We start from the raw sequence: 22,967 nt of genomic DNA, 5'->3' as shown, positions 1-22,967 counted from the left end.
CCATGGAAATGGTTCTGCCCGAATCCCAAAAGGTACAACATCCTCCCAGACAGTCTCAGTCTTATCCAAGAGAGTCCATGGTTAGAAAAACATTCAGTGTCAGTGTGAAAAGATGCTGTTGCTTTTTGAGAGCCTTGTGTTGAAAGGTTTTCCCCACGTCATTGGTACATATGCAAGAGTTCTGCGTTTTGAAATTGGGGGTCTGTAAGCAGATGGGGTACACACCCAACTTCAGACAAAACTACTGGTTTATTACTAAAAGGGATCATTCCAAAACAATACTTCATGTAATCGCAGCCTCAACCAGCTCTTGAAGATGGACTGTTCCTAGATTTCCTTCAACCCAGCCATAGTCCTCTCTCCAGGCCTCATCTGCTCCTGTGTTTCCTTCCCTCAGGATCTGTACCAGACCCTTTGCTGGAGAACTGCTCCCTTATGGTTAGAGCCTAATGAACCTCACTTTCCCCAGTGAGTCAGCAGTAAATTAACTGGGGGCAACAGAATCCCACTGCTCTGTTACAGGGTCTTTCCCTCAGCAGGCCTGGTCACCCTCCTGCATTTATTTAGACTGGCTTTAGAGACCAAACCAAACTACCACACAGCGGAGTGACCAGATTTATCACATTTCCACATTGCTCCTTCTCTTCTTTCTCTCCCCAGATCTGGTGAGAGGCTATTCTATGACCCCACCCACTCTCAGCATTACCGAGGAGGAACACACCATAAACTCCAAGGATACACTGACTATTACCTGCAGGTAAGAGACAAATAAAAATGTCTTTGGGTAGATTGCCTGAGCCAGCTCTTAAGTGCTCAAAGAAAAGTCCAACAGGAGGTCATCAGGGGAGCTCCCTAGCTTCAGGACAGCTGGAAACGGGCAGTTTAACATGGCTTGTTAGAAGTCTATGGCAGATATTCCTGGTTGAAGAAGAATCCCTTGAGATGGTGGTAACCTCCATTGCTCCATTACATGTAAGACCAGCTGGAAGCAGCTAGTAGAAGAATGGGGAGCTGCTTGCATGGTCTCACAGGTTCCATTGTTGGCTCTAGAATAAGGTGTTTTCTTTACCATCCTCCTCTTCCTTTTCTGTGTGATAGCCTCTTTGGCATTACTCTCCCTGCTGTTCCGGCTAGTTCTGGCTTCTCTCTGGAGCAAAGGGTGCCAGTCATGCTGTGGAGAAATAGAGACTGGGGGGAAAATGCCACTCTCATCGATGACTGTGACTGCATCCAGAGTCCCTTCTTCTTTTCCGGCAAGCAGGGGTTTAATGTCTTGCTTAGTCCTCACACAGACGGGCAAGGCAAGGCTGTTGGGGGTGGAAGGCCACCGACAAGCTCTCAGGGAGGGATGGGTAACTCTAGAAGAGGAGCTTGGCAATTGGAAGGAGAGGATGCCTTTGAGAAGACAGAGCTCTACACTGACTGGGCTGGTTTGCCCCACGCTGGGGTGTTTTTCCATTTATGCTGTACACACCGCCCTGCAGCCCTTAAGGAAAAATAAAACTGTGGGGAGAGAGACTTTGCTGGCTCAAACTGGATTTTGCTGCTGAATCAATAGTGTCACCCCAACAACTTACAGTGATCGATGCCAGGATTTGAGAGCATGTCTCCAGTGGTGGCATGCAGCCCACAGTGCCACTGAAAGCCCTCAGTAATATGCATTACAGTGGCGCGTCCACTCCAAACCCCTCCGTAAGGACGTTAGGCTTACCCACTCATCTTGACATAAGTTTATCTAGCCTTTTCTTGAACACCCCTAGTAACTGTGCACCATTGTTACCTTGCAAGTCATTTGTTATCCTGGTTCTGGGGAGCAAGCGGAAGACTAGAAAATATAGATGAAGTCAGTGGAGTTCCTCACGGGTGCAGGGATCTGCCTGCCCAGTTCTCTTTGCAGTGTTGGTGCCACACTCTCCCGTGGCTTCATTTGGACCTTGGTAGGTAAAGGAGAGAGACAGTGTAATTGGTCTCAGTTTAGGGGACCTGTCTTCACATCACAAAACCTACCGCACCTCAGTGGAACCCTTCTTAGCAGAGGCCCAGGAGTGGACGGGCCTGCCAGCGGTTGGAGCGCTTCAGCAGAGGCAGCGTGGAACATGCTCGTGCCCCCAGGGCCCGTGCTCTGCCTTTTCTTTGACTATATACGCCTCCATTCCCTAGCGATGTCATGTCAGCATCATTCGGCACACTAGGAAAGCTGCTGCAGCCTGCAAATCTGGCTTGAGAAGACTTCCTGCCACGGCTGAGCAGGAAGGGTCCTGCCTGGCATCTAACATATTGCAGGGTGCGTGTTGCTCCACCTCTGAGCAGGTGCAGCGTGCATGCCTGACCTTCTGTGAGTCAGCGCTGGCCGCTGATGGCAAGGCTTCCTTCTGCTGGCCTGGACACTCTGGAGGGAAGCTGGCTGCCAGCTCAGATTTCACCCATCCTGTTCTTTTGCATGAGACTGAGGAAGCCACACCCTTTTGCCCCCATTTGCAGCAACACACGCAAGGGCAGAACCCCACACGTAACCATATGTATAGTTTTCCATTACCTCTGTGATGTGCACTGCACGGGACATTGAGCAACATGTGAGGGGTTAGTTACCAGCCCTGACCCGTCTTGCTCAGCCATGGAAGGAAACTGTCTCAAGCCAGATGTACAGATGTGCAGGTATCCTTACACCACACAGGGCAAGGGAAGTGATGGATAAATGCATAGAGTCCTGTGTTGCTGGTTGATCTAAAGCAAAGAGGATGTATTCAGGCTAGAAATGGGTGGTAAATAAAAAATACCCCCTGCCAGTCAGTGCCTCTGGCTGTCCTGTATGCATATACTTGCCTGTTTAATATGCTGTGTGAGGCCCTTCTCTTTAATTCCACCCCTCCAGGACAGGAAATAGCAGTTATGCTAACGTTGTATCTTTAGTTATACCCTTATTATGTATCTATTTACATGAAAGGAAACCATGGGGAGCAGAAAAGAGTCTGATTTCCAGTCTGGACTCTACGCAGAAAAGCCTCCTTTGCCAAAGCGAAATGACCCAGGCTCTCAGTTAGCATCTGAGAAACAGAAGAAGCTACCCAAATAGCTTACAGCTTCCCCCGTTCCCTGCTGCTGACTTCGGCTCATCTTTCATGCTCGCTCGGAAGACATCCAAACTGCGGGCCAGGGTGGAAATGGTAGAGGCAAAAAAGGAACAACTCTGTCTTGAGCTCCCAGATGTTCGGGAGAATACAGGGCCAGCCAAAGATCATCTGGTGGGCCTGCGAACAGCACTAAGAGGGAGGGATCCCTGCACCTTCCACAAGATCATGAAAACTCTGCCCACTTGAAGCCCTGCTTCCCCTCAGCGTAGGGTGTGCGCCCTACGTTACCCAGAGAATGGTACCCAGAGAATGATCACTTTACAGGGACACTCCACAGACGCTGCAGACACGCTCTGCACCTTCGACGTGGTTCAGATGCTCCCCCTCCTCCCGTGGAGCTCTAGGGCTGGTGTTTCTATCACCTCTCGAGGGGATGACTGCTGAGAAGGCAGTTACCCTATCATCCTCACCCCCAACTGCTCCTTCATTGGAATGAAAAGCAAATCCTCATTGGTTCATACATCGTTAATTATGCCCAGCTGTGTCTCCAAGTCTCCTCTGGACCCCGGACCACCCTGAAAAGACATGGCTTACATTAATGGGAGCTGAAGGGTTATGGCAGCAAAAATATGCAGCGTGCAGACCACAGAGGTGCGGGGGCAGAGAAGAGAAAAGGGGGAGAGTCCCAGGGTGGGCAGGGGGAGATCGTTGAACTAAAATGATGTCCTTTCAGATTAGTATCCAGTGACCCTCCTGCTGGGAGTCAAAGTGGAGCTGGCTTTTGTTTGTCCACGTTGTAACTCCTGGGAACCATCCTTTGTAGCTGCCTCTCATCCCTGTAGTCCAAGGCTGCTAAGCAGTGTTTAGGCAGAGAACTGCACTCAAGCTGGCTTTTGTTTCCTTGCACAGACAGTGCCGGGCCCCATGTAAAAAATACTCTTCTGCTCCCGGAAAGGTGCATCAGCTCTGGGCCCTTGGAGTGTCTAGCACCGGAGCTGAGCAATTGAGTCCGAGCATGTGATGGAGTAGGGACAAAGGGGTGAGGGCCACACATACAGCACTTTTATGAGTTCAAGTCCCAAGAATGGCGGAAACAATATTGGGATGAATCTCAGTGTTCATGGCCTGGCCGCACTTGCCAGAGGGGAAGCGAAGAGACGGTGCCTTTCCATTTCCTGAATACTGGAGCAGAGCACATGGGAGCTGCTTGCACAGCAGCAGAAACGTCAGGAGGAAAGAAATGCAAAAAGAGATTGGTATCACACCTCTCACTACCTGCAGGTTTTAGTCACTCAGCGTGCTGGGTCAGCGTAAGTGGCTTTGAAATTCAGGCCTGGTCTAGGCTAGAAAGTGTTAGTGCCTCAACTGTGCTGTTCATGTACAGGAAAAGGGACAGCTGTACCAGTATAAATCCCCATTATACCAGGGTAACTGCATCCACACTAGGGCTATCACTGGTATAACTGTTTTGGTGAACATAAAATCACATCCCTAACTGCCATAGTTATATTGGTAAAACTTTTAAGTGTAGAGCAGGCCTTAGAAAGGAGAGTGGAGGATTGTCATTAACTGCATACAGCTGTTTAATGGATGCTTGTGGGTGCACAAATATTGCTCTGGGAGAAAGGAAGTTTGATCCTGGACCCCTCCTGGCTCACAATGACAAGTCCGTGAGCACTGTTGCGGTGCTGGAAGCATGGAAGGAGAAACCTATGTCCTGCACGGAAGCTTTCATGGGGGCATTGGGAAGAAGCAGAACTGCTCCCATTTTGATTCGCTGCTCAGCATGACAGACCCCAAAAGTCCTACCTGAAGTTTGGTGATCTCTCTTCAACAGGTTAGACCACAAAGCTTCTGCAATTTTTGCTCTGTATCCATCAGTCTGTGTTTGGGAGATACAGAGAGGGCAGGTAAGAAGAGTGCTGTCAGTTCCTCTCCATCTCCCTTGAAGAGCATCCTTTCAGAAAGTATTTTGGCTAATGAAGAAAACAGCTGTTGAGAAGTCTGTACTGTATCTGTTGTTAGCTGGCACCAGCACTGCCTGTCTCCTAACTCCCAGCGAAGCAGAATGCTGTCAAGGACCTGACAGAGGGGCCAATGCTGGATCAGTGTGACAAAGACCGTTGTGAAACAAAACTGTGAAGGTGAAATATAGCTGAGATGCCCAGAAACCATTACTTGGACCTCTTCCAAACACAGCCGGCCTGGTTCAGGGGTGAATCTAAGTGAGTCTAAGCTCGTGTAACTTCCATCTCCTTCTAGCCCACTTAACACACAAATTACACTAACTTAGACTCACACCCACTTACCGACATGTAACTCACCCCCCCATACACATCACCATGGAATTTGGACCAGAAATGTTTGAGGCAAGAGTGCTTCGATTAAGAACAACCCATGGGCCTGTCAACATGTCTGTTTGTATTGGCCCATCTCAGATATATGTTTATATAAATATCCATCACTCAACTACTGCTAGCCCTGATGGTTAATAAAACAATGGATTGGACAACATATGAAAATCCCAGTTGGTAAACAAACAGAAAGCAGAAACTCTGGAGACTTGTAGAATTACTAAGCTTCATATGCAGCCCCAAGAATTCCTGAACAAATGCAAGAGGTTTTGAGGCTCCATAATACTGTCTGCCTTAAAATCTTGAGATCTAGTTAATAAGCACTGCCGTCCAGCTAGAGTCTGGTCTCCCAGGCTTTTGAAAAGCAAGTTAAGTGCAGAGGGAGTAGGTGGACTCAGTAGGGAATGATATGTATGACTCTGGATAGGAGGTGAGGAGGGTTTATAATTTGTTTCTGGTTTTGATGTCTGATTAATCGATCGATTTTATGTATACGCATTGGATGGAAACAATTTTAAAATCCAAATATATTTTTAAAATATAAATAAGAGCCTATGGAAAAGAGTCAAGTTAGTCTAGTGTCTCCCCCAACTCTGGCTTGTTCTATCCTAGTGAAACTAGATTCACGCTACATCAGAGACTTAAAGTGACACTCTACTCAGGTCCCATTGTAAAAATAGCCCCTTCTTGCTCGATGGACCTGTGCTTTTGTGTATGCCGGGTCTGCTCATTTTAGTGATAAAGATACCTTTAAAGGACATTTTTATTCCTGTTAGCTCTGTGAGACTGAGTGAATTGCGGTTTCAATTCCATTTCCTGAATCAACAGAATTAAGTAAACAGAAATGTTCCCGTCAGTTACTCCGGTGCGAGCCCACTGAAGACAAGGGGGTTACACAAGTGCCATTGAGGGCAAATTTTGAAGAAAATGGGGATGCCCAGATATGACTGAGGGCACAATGTAGCCTGAAGCTCTGGTTATTGGTGATATGTGAGCAGGAAAGGACCCAGCTCGGATCTCCCAGCCCAGGCTGAGTTTGCAGGACGGGCAGCTTAGAACATACATTGTTCTACTTGTGCATTCATGAGGCACAATGAACACGGAACTCCACAATGCCTCCCTGAGCCACCTTTCACAACAGAGCCACCTTTTAACAGAGCCCAGGACTCTGTGACAAGCCTACAAAACCTTTTCAAAAGCCATGGACATTTAGAGCAAAGAGACTTGGAATTCTCCAAGTCTGCACCTTCGGTTAGAGAGATGGGGCTAAATGCATCATGTACATTTCACCTCCCACCACCTCCTGATCCCTCCTAACCCCAGGAGGGGATTCCCAGAGGAGGGAAGTGATAAGTACTGGTCAGAGTTTCACGGTATATCCATCAGGACAGGGTGCTCAGTGGATGTGTTAAATAAGCACAGTCCCTGGCTCCGTTGGCCATTCTCTCTTCCCAGCACCACCCACTTTGGAAGCTGCACCGTCCCCCCATGGGCATCCCTGGGGCCACAGGCCACAACAGCCTCCCTTCCTCATGCACCTCCTGCTGCTTGGGCTTTTCCCCTGCATCTGCACAGGTATCATTTGGCTTAGACTCGGGAACGAGTCTGGGCAAAAAGTACCAAGAGTCTTTGTAACTAATTAAGCATCTAATTCTGGATCCTGATTAGTGGAGAAGACAACCAGCAACTTGGTCCTTTGATGAGCATGCCACAATGCCATGAAACACCTAGGAACACAGGAACTGCCAGACTGGACCAGAACCAAGGGCCATCTAACCCAGTGGCCTGTCTCTGACAGTGGCCAACACCAGGGACTTAGAGGGAGGTGTAAGAACCTTACAGTAGGCAGGTGTAGGATAATCTGCCCCCACATTAGGTCTCATCCTGGTCTCTAATAGTTAGAGATTGGCTTACACCCTGAAGCATGAGGTTTAACATCCCTTCCAAAAGAGTTGTTAGCATGAACTATTTTAATATCTGTACAATTCCTGAGACTTCTCTTGCTCCCTATATTGTCAGGGACCGGGACCGCTGTGGAGGTAGGAGAGGGGTCTTGCATCATTCAACAGGGACCTCTGTGGCTAATTAGAGGAACTATAAATTTCTTCCAGCCTTCCTCTGCCAAGCAAGGTCTCTGCAGCACAGAGCTTTCAGGAAGGGAAATCCTCTGCTAAAGACAAATACAAAGAGGAAGGCAAGGCATCTCCAATGCCATGGGACAGGAACCCTATCATGGGCTAGTGTCAGGTGATATCGAATTGTGCCCTCCGAGGGCTCTTTATCTAATTTCTTTTCTTATCTTTATCTAACTTCCTCCTCCTAGTTCCTTGCTTAAAGAATCCAGCTGTTGGTGGAAATCACTCTCTCTCGGAGGCAGGGTCTGATTTTGCAGAGCGAAACCTTCAGCGTAGAATACACAATAGTGTTATTTTTAATGAGAGAGTGCTGTTGTGTCAAGCTGGGGGGGTGGTTTTTTACACACAGATGAGTGTCTGTGTATATCCCAGGCTCCATAAATCCTAGACCGTGTATAAATACGCACTTGTATTTCATGCCTGGAGTTTTCTTCATGTTCCCTGGCACTTTTTCCTTGAAGGATAGAGAGCAAAACTCTGGTGTCCTCCTTGGGTTTGATGAACATTTGCAGTCAGAGCTCTCCACAACAGCAGAAACGTGAACCCGATCAGAGCTGGCCTGTAAGGCGCTCGTTGGGCAGCCCCATATAGAAAAGGTTAGAGGAACTAGCATTGAGGGACTGCTTGAATAAAAACACATGGTGAGAGCTTCTGCCAGAGTGATTGGCTGCAGGGAGTCCCAGCTGGTATGAAAAGGAGGGAAATAGACCCAGCGGCTGGATTTAAGGAAGTTCAGTTTGAGTTTGTAGCTTTCCCTTTGTTTGATCTCTTTTGCTCTCTCCTCATTTTCTTTCTTCCTTTTTCTTTCCAATACACCATATTCCTCTTTCATTTCTCCTCTCCACTCCATTTATCACATCAGAGCCTGAGTCAGCTGCTGCCCCACATGGGGTAAGGACAGAATAGGTCATGTCTAAGGGCTTGTCAACACTACCCGCCGGATTGGCAGGCAGTGATCGATCCAGCGGGAGTCAATTTATCGCGTCTATAAATTGATCGCTCTCCCGTCGACTCCGGTACTCCACCAGAATGAGAAGCACAAGCGGAGTCAATGGGAGAGCGTCAGCCGTCAACTTACCACAGTGAAGATACCATGGTAAGTAGATCTAAGTACGTCGACTTCGGCTACACTATTCACGTAGCTGAAGTTGTATATCTTAGATCGACCCCGCGTGGTAGTGTAGACAAGCCCTTAAATGTTGTCTATATGGGAAATACTGGAGAAATGGATTCTTTCTCTCTAGCTCCTGGGCTAATCCTCACCCTGGAATCAGTATCAGTGAGATAAAGTCATGGGAACTAGGGACGGATAGACTCTCTATTGAAAGTGAACTGATATTTGACAGCATGAAATTCCCCGTGGAGGTGACCCCATGGCAGTGGGATATATCCACCTTCCTGTGTGTCACTGGCCGGGCTAATGGAGCTATATGCTTTCACCATCGCACTGCACCCTTTCCTGCCCACGAGGAGCGAGGTGGTTCCTCCAGTGGCGTTCATGGCCTGCACTTCCAGGCATGTGCAGACATGGGCTGGGCACACCTTATTTGGCTCTCCTGGGGGAGAACAGGGACAGCGGTCTGGTGCCTGGGGCCCCCTTTTCCCAATCTGCACAGGAGAAGTAGGGGGAAAAAGATGGCCCTAGCAGGTGAGGGTAGTAGCCACACTCCTATGCGAATGAAGGGCAGGCTGAGTAAGGATGAACAGCCCCCCAGGTGCTGCCATTCCTGGTCACTGGCTAACCTTTCCCTTTGTTTCTGTAAAGAGGGCAGCACCCCCTGGAGTGGTCGTGGCCTGGGGGCCTAGTGGACCCTGACCAGGGCGAAAAGGAGAACGAGACCGTGGTATTGGTGAACCTCAGCGGCGGCCGGACCATCAGGGAGGAGGACTGCGAGGGCACCGACACAAAGCCCTACTGCAAGGTCTTAGTGCTGACTGGGACCCAGGCTAATGACACCGGCTACTACCGGTGCTACTACAAGTACATCAGCGCCAAAATTGAGGGCACCACTGCGATCAGCATCTACGTGTTCGTGAGAGGTAAGAAGCCAGTGACTGTGCAGCTTCCCCTGCCGTAACCCAGACCTGGACTGCGTGAGCTCACGGGCTGGCCCACATGCTAGCCTTAAAACCCCTCAGGGGAAGTAGCTATCGCAGCAGGTGGGGAGGACTTGCCCAAGCAGAAGTGGCTGAGTGGTTCGATTCAGTGTGTGTGGGAAAGGGTCACCTGCCTTCTAAAAGGAGACTGATAAGCACCGGTTTAGAACCGAACAACATGGGAATCTGTATAAACTCCCCAGTTCTACCACTTCACCTCTGTCCTGACCTGAAGTACCCTTGCTAGTCCTCTCCTAGTCCTCTCGCACAGCTCTGCCAGGGCACCTCGCTTCTATTCTGCAGAGCTCCTGGTAGGTCAATCCCAAGGGCCTCTTCAGCGTAGGCTGGCAGCACCCCACGCTGGCACATTAAGGGTACAGCTGCACCGCCAATGTAACACTCCTAGGCATACCCACACTAGTTTTAACCTAGCTAGCACAGGTAACAGTAGTAGTGTAGACGTGGCAGCACAGACTTCAGCATGAGCCAACTGCCCCAGTACATACCCGGGGCCCCGGCGGGCTTGTGCTGGGGTGGCTATCCTGTACTGAAGACCTAGCCACCGTGTCTTCACTATTAGTGTTACCCATGCTAATTGACTAAAGCGAGCACTGGTATGCCTGTCCACACTGCATTTGCTGTGCAGACGTGGTTAAGATTACATAGCTCTGTGAATAATACAGGGATGTGGCAGCATCACTGGACCTGAGAAAGGTCTGTGGTGTTCGAGTTTGCCTGGCTACAGGAATATGTACACGCTGGGATGGATGGGGTGAGTGGTAAGAAATTACTCTCGGTATGAAAGATCACTGTTGGTTGGTGGCATCCCTGGTCATCTGGGTGAAGAGGAGCAATTGTGTTTGCCTACTTGCATCAGGGCTTTCAAATCCTGGCTGTGATTAATCTAGGGCTGTCAAGCAGTTAAAAAAAGCAATCATGCTTAATCGCGTGATTAAAAAATTAATTGTGAGATTAATCGCACTGTTAATAATAGAATACCATTTATTTACATATATTTTGATGTTTTCTACATTTTCAAATCTCTTCATTTCAATTACAACACAGAATACAAAGCGTACAATGCTCACTCTATTCATTTTTTATTACAAATATTTGCACCGGAAAAAAAAAAGAAATTGTATTTTTCAGTTCACCTCATACAAGTACGTATCATGAAAGTTGAACTTACAAATGTAGAATTATGTATAAAAAAAACTGCATTCAGAAATAAACAATGTAAAACTTTAGAGCCTGCAAGTCCACTCAGTCCTACTTCAGCCAATTGCTCAGACAAACAAATTTGGTTACAATTTGCAGGAGATAATGCTGCCCACTTCTTTATAATGTCACTTGAAAGTGAGAACAGCGTTCGCATGGCGCTGTTGTAGCCAGCGTCGCAAGATATTTACGTGCCATATGCACTAAAGATTCATATGTCCCTTTATGCTTCAACCACCATTTCAGAGGACATGCGTCCATGCTGATGACGGGTTCTGCTCAATAACAATCCAAAGCAGAGCGGACCGACGCATGTTCATTTTCTTCATCTGAGTCAGATGCCACCAGCAGAAGATTGGTTTTCTTTTTTGGTGGTTCGGGTTCTGTAGTTTCCGCATCAGAGTGATGCTCTTTTAAGACTTCTGAACACATGCTCCACACCTTGTCCCTCTCAGATTTTGGATGGCACTTCAGGTTCTTAAACTTTGGGTCAAGTGCTGTAGCTATTTTTAGAAATCTCACATTGGTACCGTCTTTGTGTTTTGTCAAATCTGCTGTTAAAATGTTCTTAAAACGAACATGTGCTGGGTCATCATCCGAGACTGCTATAACATGAAATATATGGTAGAATGCGGGTAAAACAGAGCAAGAGACATTCAATTCTCCCCCAAAGAGTTCAGTCACAAATTTAATTCACGCATTGTTTTTTTTAACAAGCATCATCAGCATGGAAGCATGTCCTCTGGAATGGCGGCTGAAGCATGAAGGCATCCAAATGTTTAGCATATCTGACATGTAAATACCTTGCAAAATCAACTACAAAAGTGCCATGCAAAAGCCTGTTCTTAATTTCTGGTGACATTGTAAATAAGAAGCAGGCAGCAGTATCTCCAGTAAATTGGCTGAACAAGAGGGAGGACTGAGTGGACTTCTAAGCTCTAAAGTTTTATAGTGTTTTGTTTTTGAGTGCAGTCGTAACAAAAAAAATCTATATTTGTAAGTTACACTTTCACGATAAAGAGATTGCACTACAGTACTTGTATGAGGTGAATTGAAAAATACTATTTTTTTTGTTTATCATTTTTACAGTGCAAATATTTGTAATACAACATAATAATATAAAGTAAGCACTGTCCGCTTTGTATTCAGTGTTGTAATAGAAATCAATACATCCAAAAATATTTAATAAACTTCAGTTGGCATTCTAGTGTTTAACAGTGCAATTAATCGTGATTAATTTTCGTAATTGCGATTAATTGTTTTGAGTTAATCGCTTGAGTCAACTGCAATTAATCGACAGCCCTGGATTAATCACAAGACACGGACAGTAGTGAGGGCAGCGCTGCTGTCAGTCTGACTGAGTGGGGGATAAAGACAGAAATTCAAGGAAAGCTTGATAACGATGACAGAAATATGAAAAAAGTCCAACCTTGCTTTCAGGCAGCAACATGTCTTCCAGCAGCAGCTGGAAAAGAACTGAGTTCACACCTCCTCTCTTGAAAGGCTCCTCCATAAACATGCTCATCCCCTTGTCTGCAAAAGGCTGTTGGAATCCAGAGGGCTTGGAAAGTGGGGCGGAGGGCCATCTCCTCATGCTGAGAGCAAATCAATATCCGTCCACTTCTGGGGGATTGCTGAAGCTCTGCTCCGGCCAGGATTCAATTACATCGGTGCCTGGGGTGATTGTTCCAGTCGGACTGGAATGCAGGAATTTTCAGCTCTGCCGTGCCCTAGGAGCAGATCACTGGGCCTTGGAGAAGCGCGATCTGTAAAATAAATAAATAAATAAAACAATTAGCCTCTGCTCTACTGGGGGGCTGTCAAAGAAACAGAAACGGAGCCAAACTAACTGAAATGCTCAATATTGTGCTGGACTGACAGACTGAGGAGAGCAGGACACAGTGCAGTCAGATGCTGTGCAACCCAGCCATACGCTGCTCTGCCAGTGTATTTCAGCCCTGACATGTAACACCTCTTTCTATGTCAGTCCCGGTTCAGGATCCCCCAAAACCTCTGCCAGTTCTATCGGTCTTGATATGCAGCCCTCTCGTCTCTTCCAGTCTTGACCTCCTCTGAGCAGAGACAGCCTGCTCGTCCCGCAGAATTCGGGGGTGTTTTATGGAGAGGCAGACTGTCCGCCCGGGATGAAATCGAGACTGTCCCATTCAAACAGGAGACCTCATTCAAATCTGAAGGTCTGCAGAGGTGAAAGGCTGATGCACAAACTCTCTGCATCCCGCCAAGTTCCTCCCACACTCCCCTGCTGCAAGGCTTAAAATGGATGCTGTTAAGATAAAGGTCTGTCCACTGGAAACTGTTGGCTTAGTTCAGCTGTACAGTTATTTCTCCCTCTTTTAGCCAGTGCCATTGTCATAAGACAGGAATCATGATAATGAGACAAAATTTTCAAAAGGCCCAGATCAGTGCCAAAAAATGGCACACAAAATTCTGGCTGCGTCTGAGCGCACAGTTACTGCAGTGGCAAATCAGATCAATCTATACAGCTGACAGTGAGGACGGATGGTCTTATGGTTAAGGCATTAGATGGGATTCTAGAAATGGAGGTTTAGTTCCTGGCTTTGACACATGTGCCCAAAGGTGAATTGCTTGACCTTTCTGTGGCTCAGTTCCCTGTCTGTAAAATGTGATATTTTCCCATGTCACAGGTGTGCTGGGAGGCTAATGCATAAATGTGGGATGGCGGCTCAGATGACAATAGCGGGAATTGTATAAGTACCTAGCTATATGGCTGGTTGGGTGTCTAGCTAACAACGTGCATAATTTATACCTGACTTACATGTGTAAAGTAAATCGTGTGCATTTGCAAGAGCCTTTTTTGCATATGGATTTTGCCTTTGCCTATAATTTTTAAACCCTAGAGGATACTTGGAATTCGACGTGTGATCAGGGAATGTTTCCCCCCTCCCCTCAACATCCCCACTGGCGAGTTGCCAATTGTAGGATTTCCAGATAAAGTTCTGCTCTTCTCCAGCTGAGTTGTTCTGTGTTCTGTAGATCCATCCCAAGAGCTAGGGAGGGCTGATTTATTTGTTGGAGAAGTCCAGAGAGACGGTGATCAAACCACTAATTTATCACTCAACATAAATTTTCACATTAGAGCTCTCTGTAGAATTGACGGGAGGATGTCTGTGCTGTGATAGACCAGTGAGACTTTCTATTGCTTTGATCTGACCATCTGCACTCAGCACTAAAATTAACACTCTACAGGTCTTCTCTCTCCCCACGTGTGTGTGTGTGTCTGTATGTATTGTTATTATTATTTTATTATTACACTTTTTTAGTCAGTGCTGTAAACATACAGAGTGCCTATAACAAACAGAACAGGATGCAGCCCCTGTCTCAGAGGGCTTAGTATCTATGGCTGAAGAAGATGCTAAATGGGTCCCAGCCCACCCATTATGACAGACTTATAGACAACACGTGATGTGGTCAGACAAGAAAATGAGAACATGAATCACAGTCTCCTTGGCAGTGATCCACCTAGTAACTGAGTTCTTTGCTGCCATCTGTGAGCTCAGAGGAGATCTCATGGTGTCTCACCTGCGATAGTTATTCCCTTCCCCTTCTCCAAAACTCTGCAAAGGGCCAGTGACAGGAATCAGGGCTGTGTTGAAATTCACAAACAAATCTGCAGCCCTGAGCACGGAGACAGCAGACTTGTAGGGCAAAGAGCCCGGGAAAATGAACCAATAGGTTCTCCATGCAAATTGAATTTTAAAACAGAGTATCCCTAAGTCTGAGCCGCATGATCCTAAATTGGGGGCCGTGGCAACCTTCGTCTTTGATGTTGAGTTGCCACGCCACAGTGTCTGCAGCTATTCCCTCTTTCGAAGTGGAGTGAAAGACCACGGTATATCCGATACCACTGTGCACTGAGTGCTGGCCAGCACCCACCTTTCAATGGCAATCGTTGTCACATATTATACCAGCGGCAGCCAATGGAATGGGCTTATTCTGGCTGGGTCCACTCAGACACTGGTGCAGGTCTCAGGCTCCTGGCAAGTTGCAAGTGTGGCTCTCAGTTGGGCAATATTTGGGCACTTCTGTTTTAAAAAGACCGCTCTAGTGGTTGGGTAATGAGGAAAAAGGGTCACAGGCATCTTAACACATGGCCTACATAAGGTGCTATGCAGTGGCGTAGCCATGTGGAGCGAACGGGGGGGGGGGGGGGGGGGGCGGACATAAAAAAAGGCGCCACCCGTTGCGGCGCTTGTATTCATCGGGCAGCGCTCCGGGTCTTCGGCGGCACTTTGGTGGCAGGTCCTTCACTCGCTCCAGGTCTTCGGTGGCACTGAAGGACCCGCCGCCAAAGTGCCGCTGAAGACCTGGAGAGAGTGAAGGACCCGCCGCCAAAATGCCGCCGAAGACCCGGAGCGAGCGAAGGACCCGCCGCCGAAGACCCGGGGCGAGCGAAGGACCCGCCGCCGAAGACCCGGGGCGAGCGAAGGACCCGCTGCCGAAGTGCTGCCAAAGACCCGGAGCACCGCCTGGTGAGTACACACGGACGCAGCAGGTAGCACCTTTTTTTTATGTCCGCCCCCCCGTTCAAAGTAAAAATTAAAAAGGCGCCAAAAAATTAAAAAGGCTCCACTTGTGCTCTGTGTGGGAGCGGCCGCTCCCCCTGCTCCTCCCCTAGCTACACTACTGGTGCTATGCCAAGGGGAATCTCACCTCCCTTGGAAGTTATGGTTATAGTCTCTGTAGGGACCCAGGTAAACAGAGTAATAGATTTTAAGGCCAGAAGGGACCATTGTGATAATCTAGTCTGACCCAGCAATTCAGTTCACCCAGCAATTCATGCACAAAACCCAGGTCTTTTTGAAGATCCACCACAACCCTAAGTAAGAAATATTCCCGTAGTCCAAATGGGCAGATTGCACAAGGGAAGCCAGACAAGATCAGATACAACACAGACATTTCAAAGGATATTGCCTTCACTTTGGAGTGACGCTGGGGTCAGTTTAGATTCTAGACACGGGATACGTAGGATCTGGGCTAGATTTAGAGTGGCCAATTAAGCGTGTGCGGCTGGTGTTTGCAGAGCACCGAATACCCAGCTGGGCAGCTGGTGCTGATATTTCAGAACAAATCCTTCCATAACAAACTCAAAACAACCATAGCCAGCAGCAGAAGAGACTTGGCAGGAATTCCCATCCCAAATATTAGTTGTCTCCTATTCTAATCTTGCCTTAGTCCTTCATATGAACATCAGTGGCTATTCTTCATGTGTGTCCTGAAGGCACTATTATATAAAGCCACAACGATGAAGTAACCCCTAAAATGGAACCTTTTGGCAGGAGCATTTAACAACAAAGAAATTCATGGGAGAAAAACACTGCAAAGTTCTTGTATTGGTAAGGGCAACAGAAAAACCATGTGCTTCAGTGCATGAGCAGTAGCAGTGCAAACTTCCCACCTTGCCCCTGCCGGTGAGTCCTGTAGGAGAACACCTATAAGGGATGAGAAGAGAGTTTGGTCTCTAGGCCTCTTCAATTCTTGTTAAGGTATCCTGGGATTGACCCTGGGACTTAAAAGCACAAGTCTCTACTGCCCAAACTATAAAACATGGGTTCTGCGAGACAAAAGTTGTATGTGGACTAGCTGCTCGAGGATGACAGTGGCCACATGGTGTTTGTGTGAGTTACATTGACTTTGTTATGACTGAGACTGCTCAAAAGAGGCCTAATTGTGGTAATGGATTTTATTATGTGATCCCATGTCCACTAGAACTTATTGCACGCATAGTACAGTGGTTGCCATTTAAAAGTCAACATTCGCCAACGGACACCGCACGGTTACATCTTTTATTTCCTACTCTAAATATGGGCGGAGGGAAGAGCAAATAACGCATCTTAGACACTGTTGGGAATCTCTATCTTTTTACTTAGATTGTAAGCTCTTTGGGGCCAGGATCATCTGTTTGTTCTATGTTTATACAGCGCCTAGCATAAAGGGGACCTGGTCCATGACTGGGGCTCCTAGGTGCTACCACAATCCAAATAATAATGACAACCAAATAATGCCAGCAAACAGGCATCAGCTGCTCTCAGCTCTCTCTCACTGTGGCCCTTGGCTGGATTTGAATTGATGATTTAGAGGTGAAAGTCTCTGTAGCCCATTTCCAGTCCCAGATCATCCAGTTATCTAGTCCCACTGTTTGGAGTGACATCAGAAATGCTGAGTCATGAAACGGTGTTTATAGAAAACATTATCCGTGCTACAGAAATGGACCCCCCACATGTCATTGGAAGCACCGTATGTGCTAGTGGTTAGATGTGTCCTTGACATTTTGGACCTTCTCTCATTTGATGTAGGCCGGATGCTGAGCAGAACAGGGAGAGCAGTCCCTCCATGGGGTGCTTGTTTGTTGGATGTTCCTTTGGAGGCCCTCACTAGGATCCTGTGTGGCTCTGATGGGCTTCGCCTAAAAAACTGCATTTATTAAACAGCTTCAAACATTAATTCTGTGTACTTGGTGTTTTTGCTCTTCCTGTCAATATTTGTGCTTGTGAAAGTTGAGAGGCAGTTGGGTGGAAGCCCTGGAAATCTCAGCTCATTTGTTTATCTACCGGGCGGGATCTCCACAGGATGACATCTGCATGCCATTGGGCTGCAGATCACCTCCTCCTCGGGCCGGAAGGTCGTGCTGGCTGCCTTTACTCTGGGCCTGCACATCCCGGCTAGCTCTGCCCAGTGACACAGAGCCATTTAGGTGTTAGGGGAAGAGCCGGCCAGGGACTGAACTGAGGCGAAGAAGAGCCTGTTTCACAAAGTCCCCTGAGGTAGATTTGAACCAAGGGCCCAGAAAGAGAAACCTGTAGAGAGCGGGGGGTGGGGAGGTAACGTCCTAAATTTACAAAAATTAAAAAAAACCCACTCAACTGCCGTGGCAATTGGGCTGAGCGGAGACACCCAACATGGACAACCCTGACTGGCTGGATGAAGGGTGGGGTCTCCTATAACGAGGAGGCTCATGGTGATATCAGAAGATGAATTGCAGGCCAGGCCTGAATTTCAGAGATTCCTTGCGTTGCCTCTACCAAGTTGCTTTTCTTGTCTGCTGGATGCTGAGAGGTTGTTCAGTGGCAAGTCACCCGAGTCTCAATTACAAGGAGTCTTTTAAACTTTCCAGCCCCTGAATAGTCAGGGTGTCTGGCTCAGCAGCGCTACCTCTGGCAAGCTTTTGCTGGGTTAACAAATGCCTGAAATTCACCTTTTTCTTGTTTCTCCCCCTTCTGTTCTTCTCCTGCCTCTGTTTATTCCTTCTTTTCTTCACTTCTCTTTCTCAGATTTCGAGCAACCCTTTATCAACAGACCCGAAACACTCCTCATCAACAAGAAAGGGAACACCTGGGTGCCCTGCTTGGTATCCATCCCAGATCTTAACATCACCCTGTTCTTGGTAAGAGACCTGCCTGCATGAGGCTCCTATATAGACAATATCTCCTTTATTATGCATTTTAATTGGCTGAGAAGGAGCAGAATAGACATTGCAGGAGCTGGGAAATGCACAGGGTGGGTTTTCCATGGAAAATGCAAGCCGCCGGCTTCCTCATTTTATGTGTTGACCCAAGCTCTGCTGACCAGCTGTTTGGGCATTCCCTGCAGCATGGCCTGTGGGTTTCCTGCTAGATCTGCTCCCCTTCAGGGAAGTTGTAAAATCTTTGTTTAGCATTCATACCTGTTCCTTGTTGTCTCTGCTACCTTTAGCTCCTTGGTCTTCAAATACCCTTGGTGGTCAGTGTTCCCAAGGGGCAGGCGCCTGTACTTGTGGGGACTGCTGATTAAAAACAACTCTATTATCAGCTTGCTTTGTGACTTTTTTACAATGCTAATACATCCTTCCAGGATGAGTGTTACTATTGTGCAAAGGCCTCCTGGGACACTTTGGGGGCCAGGGGCCTTTCCCTTGCCCGGGAAGGACCCCACATGAGGTCAGCCTTCATCCCATTTGGGCTTATGTTTGGGGAATCAGCAGCAATTTCCTTAGTTATCACTATCTGTTTCCATTCCTGGAAGTTCCAGTCCCATTCTGCAGACTGTGAGCTTAACGGCATGGATACTTTTATGGTCACTTCCCAGGCAGCAGAGGATGCTGGGATTCCTATAGGACAAAGAGTTGGGGGGGGAGAGAGGGCAGGAGTCCAGTGTGGCGTGATGCTGCATTTATTCTGCCCAGCCAACAAAAATGGAATGTGTTAGCCTTGGAAGAACAGGGGGTTGATGAGGGAATGCTGCCACCATTTACTTCTGCAGACAGTTTGCAAACTGTTGCTTTTTGCAGCCAAGCTCCGTTATCTACCCAGACGGGAGAAGGATTCTCTGGGACAACAAGAAGGGGATGCTGGTCCCCACCCACCTGATCAAGGACTCCTTGTTTGTTCAGTGTGAAACCATCATTGACAAGAAACTCTTCAGGTCCAATTATTTCATTGTGCACGTCACAGGTGAGGCTGGAGCAGGGCAGCAGGTCGCTCTAGAATTTCAGCTCCCAGTGGAAAAAGAAAACTAGTTTTCTCCTCTCGATAACTTGGAGAGAGAAATGACGGGATGTACCGGTGAGGCTGCAAATGGGCAGGCGGTGATAAGTTCTTAGCAGAGTGGTGAACTTTCCCGTTCGTTTTAATGTGGGTGGGTTTCAGAGTCCATTTGGGAACATTTCATTGCTAATTAATTCTTGGTGACCCAAAACACACCACCCAGCCTGGAATCACTGATGCTTAGGAAAGTGAGGAACTCCTCATGCAATCTGAATGGCTCCTTTTCTAATTCAGGAAGGCGTCTTTTCAATGACCACTTAAGGGGCCAGATCGTGACACCTTTACTACACTGAGTGGCACCTTACTCCTTAAGCTGTCCCATTGGATTCAGTGGGACTAGTCATGGAATAAGGTATTATTCAATTGAAGGATATCAGAATCTGACCCTTAGAGATTCGATTAGGTGCAAACGGGGCAGTTTTAATGGCGCTGCAGTTCTCAAATCCTGTGTTCTAGAGGTGAGTCTCGGCAGAGTGTGATGGCACAAGCCTTGCCCAGCAGTCTGTACTATCTGATATTATGTTGGATTTATAGTATTCAAGCTGTTCTGTGTATATGCGGCACTCCAGGCTGTAGCATGCACTCTATGATCCCCTTACAACGGTCTGCATTGGTAACAGTCAGTGACCAGGCCGCGCTGGACGTGGAGAAAGGTCACTTTGTCCTTCCTTTCGGTGTTGCTGCTTTACCCATCACTGCCCCCTTCAGGCGCAGATGTCCGTAGAATGAAGCGAAACCCAGGGACAGGGAGGTGAAGGGAGGGTGGGTTGGGCTGAACTGCAAGCCCCGGCAGCCAGTGTGCATTGTACGGAGAGTTCCAGATCCCAGGGTCAAAAAGTTAATGGCATTTCTTTAGCTTAGAGATGTATTTTTCTCATCTTCTTTATATCAGGGAATGAGCTGTATGACATCCAGTTGTTTCCGAAGAAGGCCATGGAGCTACTAGTGGGAGAAAAGCTGGTCCTCAACTGCACAGTGTGGGCTGAGTTTAACGCTGGAGTAAACTTCCAGTGGGATTATCCTGGAAAACAGGTACATGTCACTTTCCTCTGTCCCTCAGATACTCCCCCCCCACCCCCCCCAACCTCTTTCCTTAGGGAACAATCTGTGCTGGCTGTTTCTACAGGACATCTGCTCAGACCTGCCTCTCTAGGCAGTTCAGTTGCTCTTTCTGTGCTGGGTTAAAGAAATCAGTGGCCGATAAGCAGGATGCGTGGTCCCCAAGCTTAACGCTCCTCCTGTTCCCATCTCAATTTGTGAGCTGGGAAGGGGTTTGCCAGTCAGTAAACTCCTCCTTCAGAGCTGTCAGTGAGAGTTAGATACCAATTGTGCTGTGACGTCATTGGCTGAAGTAGGGCATCCCATTTTGATGGTGTGACTAGGTGGCTACCCACCAACGTTTTGCCACGCTACAGCAGAAGCCAGTTAACAAAAGAACCTTTGCTCCCTCTCTCCCACCCCAAAAAATAACAATCCCTTTCAACGTATTTATTGTGTTAGCCGTTGTCAGACCAAACGATCATCTCATTTTCATGGCTGCAAAGCCAGAGTAACATCCCTGACTTAAATGGAGTTACACCAGGTTTACAGTGCTGTACCTGAGAGCAAAATCCCGCCTTTGATCAAGCGCATTTTCCCTCCTGGTGGAAGCGGATTCTTTTAGCAGGTGTTCTCTTTAAAAGCACCGCACCGTATTCCTCTTGAGTTTTTGCTGTAACAGGCCTATTGCATTAAAGCGGCTTCGCTGTTTGTCAGTTTGACATCCAATCGATTATTTACACGGAGGTTAAATATGGGAGGCAGGAGGACAGGGAATGCGAGACCCACTTGTCTGTTGAGATGCTTACCAATTCTGGCAGCCCACTGCTAGCTTGTGGTAACTAACTACAGAGGAGCAGGTTTTCAGGAAGAATAGCCACAAACCAGATTTCTCTCTGCAGAATGTTATTCAAGGGTGATATCATCTTGTGGGCTTCAAGGAATTACTGTAGTGAGGGGGCTCTGCGGACTGATTACGCTCTGCCCCAGGCTACTGGCCTACAGATTGGAGTGGAGCCTGTGATAACAAAGGACCTGTTACAAGACTATGACGTGTATTTCTAGGCCCATAGGAATGGCTGTTTGCCAGCCCTATCATGGCTCAAGGGCTGAAGCAGTTCTTGGCGCTGCCCATCTTTAAAACAATGACTCGGGAAGAAGTCACTGAGGAATACTGCATGCTCCTGGAGCCTCACATGTAACCCATCCAAACTGTGTCTGTTCCCTTGACTTATCTTTTAACCCCCTTCCACCTATTCTTGGCAGATGCACCGGGCTGTCACTGAGCTGCCCGAGAGGCGCTCCCAGCAGACCCACACTGAGCTCTCCAGCATCCTGATCATCCAAAACGTGAGCCACCAGGACCTGGGGAAATATGTGTGCATGGCCAGCAATGGGGAGCATACGTTCGAGGAGAGCATCGATGTCATTGTGCACGGTACAATGGGTTTCTGCTTTGTCAAGGCAGCAGGGGTGGGGCAGTGGGAGAGAGCCCAAAAACAGAGAGCCAAGGAGAAGAGAATTCTAAAAATTATCAGGAGGTGTTTTGTTCACTAACGCGCCGGAGAGCTAGTTTTGAAGCATTGCCTGTTGCGTGCGATCTAGAGGTTAGAGGATCCCCGTGACCCTGAGACCCTTGGATTGCAGTAACAGCTGAGCTACAGACTCAGTGTATGTGACCCTCCCTTCACCCCCATGCAGTAAGTCATTCAACCGCTCTGTGCCCATGTCTGGACAGCTGGGTGTGAAATAGCATGAACCTCACTGCAAGGCAAACACTCACTTGAGCTGAGACGTCCTTGGCAATAAATTACAAGTACGCCTACGCGCCTGCACATCACCACACAGTGCCCATGTGATCATGGGGGTGGGATCACCCCCGTACGAGTGCACGCTGCAGAGATGTATACATGTAGCCACACACGTTCACAGACAAGCGTACACGTGTACAAAGGCGCTTGGAGACGCACAGTCACATCACTTTATGGAAGAGGCAGGGTAGTGTAGTGTAGTGGATAGCGCATTGGGGTGGAACTCAGAAGACCTGGGTTCTATTCCTGGCTTTCTATTAGCCTGCTGGGTGCTTTGGGCAGGTCACTTCACCTCTCTGTGACTGTTTCCCCATCTGTAAAATGAGGATAATGATTCTAACCTTCTTGGAGATCTGCTAATGAAACGTGTGAAAAAAGAGCTAGGTACAGTTTTATGAATGTCTCAGAAAGTGCAACCTCCTTCTCAGGTTGCTGGGCAAGTGACATCTCTGCCTCTGTGACAGCTCAGCAGCTTGACAGGTCTCTTTCTGCTTTCCCCCCCACACACACACACCCTTTTTGTCTTATCACCTGTCTGCATGCCCCTGCTTTTACAGAGAAGCCCTTCATCAACGTGGAGTGGAGGAAGGGCCCTGTGATAGAAGCCACAGCAGGAGACGAAGTCGTGAAACTGCCAGTGAAGGTGGTCGCCTATCCCCCGCCAGAGTTCCAATGGTAAGCC

At 47.9% G+C, this 22,967-nt stretch overlaps 1 protein-coding gene across 4 annotated transcripts in view; it reads left to right on the top strand.

Moving 5' to 3' along the window:
- Nucleotides 1–22,967, top strand: part of FLT4 (fms related receptor tyrosine kinase 4) — a 98,480-nt gene that overhangs the window by 35,511 nt on the left and 40,002 nt on the right. For all 4 annotated transcript variants that reach the window (XM_065556014.1, XM_065556015.1, XM_065556013.1 and 1 more), the window contains exons 2-8: nt 661–757; nt 9,326–9,600; nt 18,186–18,298; nt 19,181–19,343; nt 20,329–20,468; nt 21,741–21,912; nt 22,843–22,960. In XM_065556014.1, coding sequence (XP_065412086.1) covers nt 661–757; nt 9,326–9,600; nt 18,186–18,298; nt 19,181–19,343; nt 20,329–20,468; nt 21,741–21,912; nt 22,843–22,960 — 1,078 coding nt within the window. The remainder of the gene's footprint in view (nt 1–660; nt 758–9,325; nt 9,601–18,185; nt 18,299–19,180; nt 19,344–20,328; nt 20,469–21,740; nt 21,913–22,842; nt 22,961–22,967) is intronic.

Source organism: Chrysemys picta, chromosome 8, assembly GCF_011386835.1.
Source record: "Chrysemys picta bellii isolate R12L10 chromosome 8, ASM1138683v2, whole genome shotgun sequence".
In the NCBI taxonomy this organism is placed as follows: domain Eukaryota; kingdom Metazoa; phylum Chordata; order Testudines; family Emydidae; genus Chrysemys; species Chrysemys picta.
This window is presented reverse-complemented; position numbering and strand designations above follow the sequence as displayed.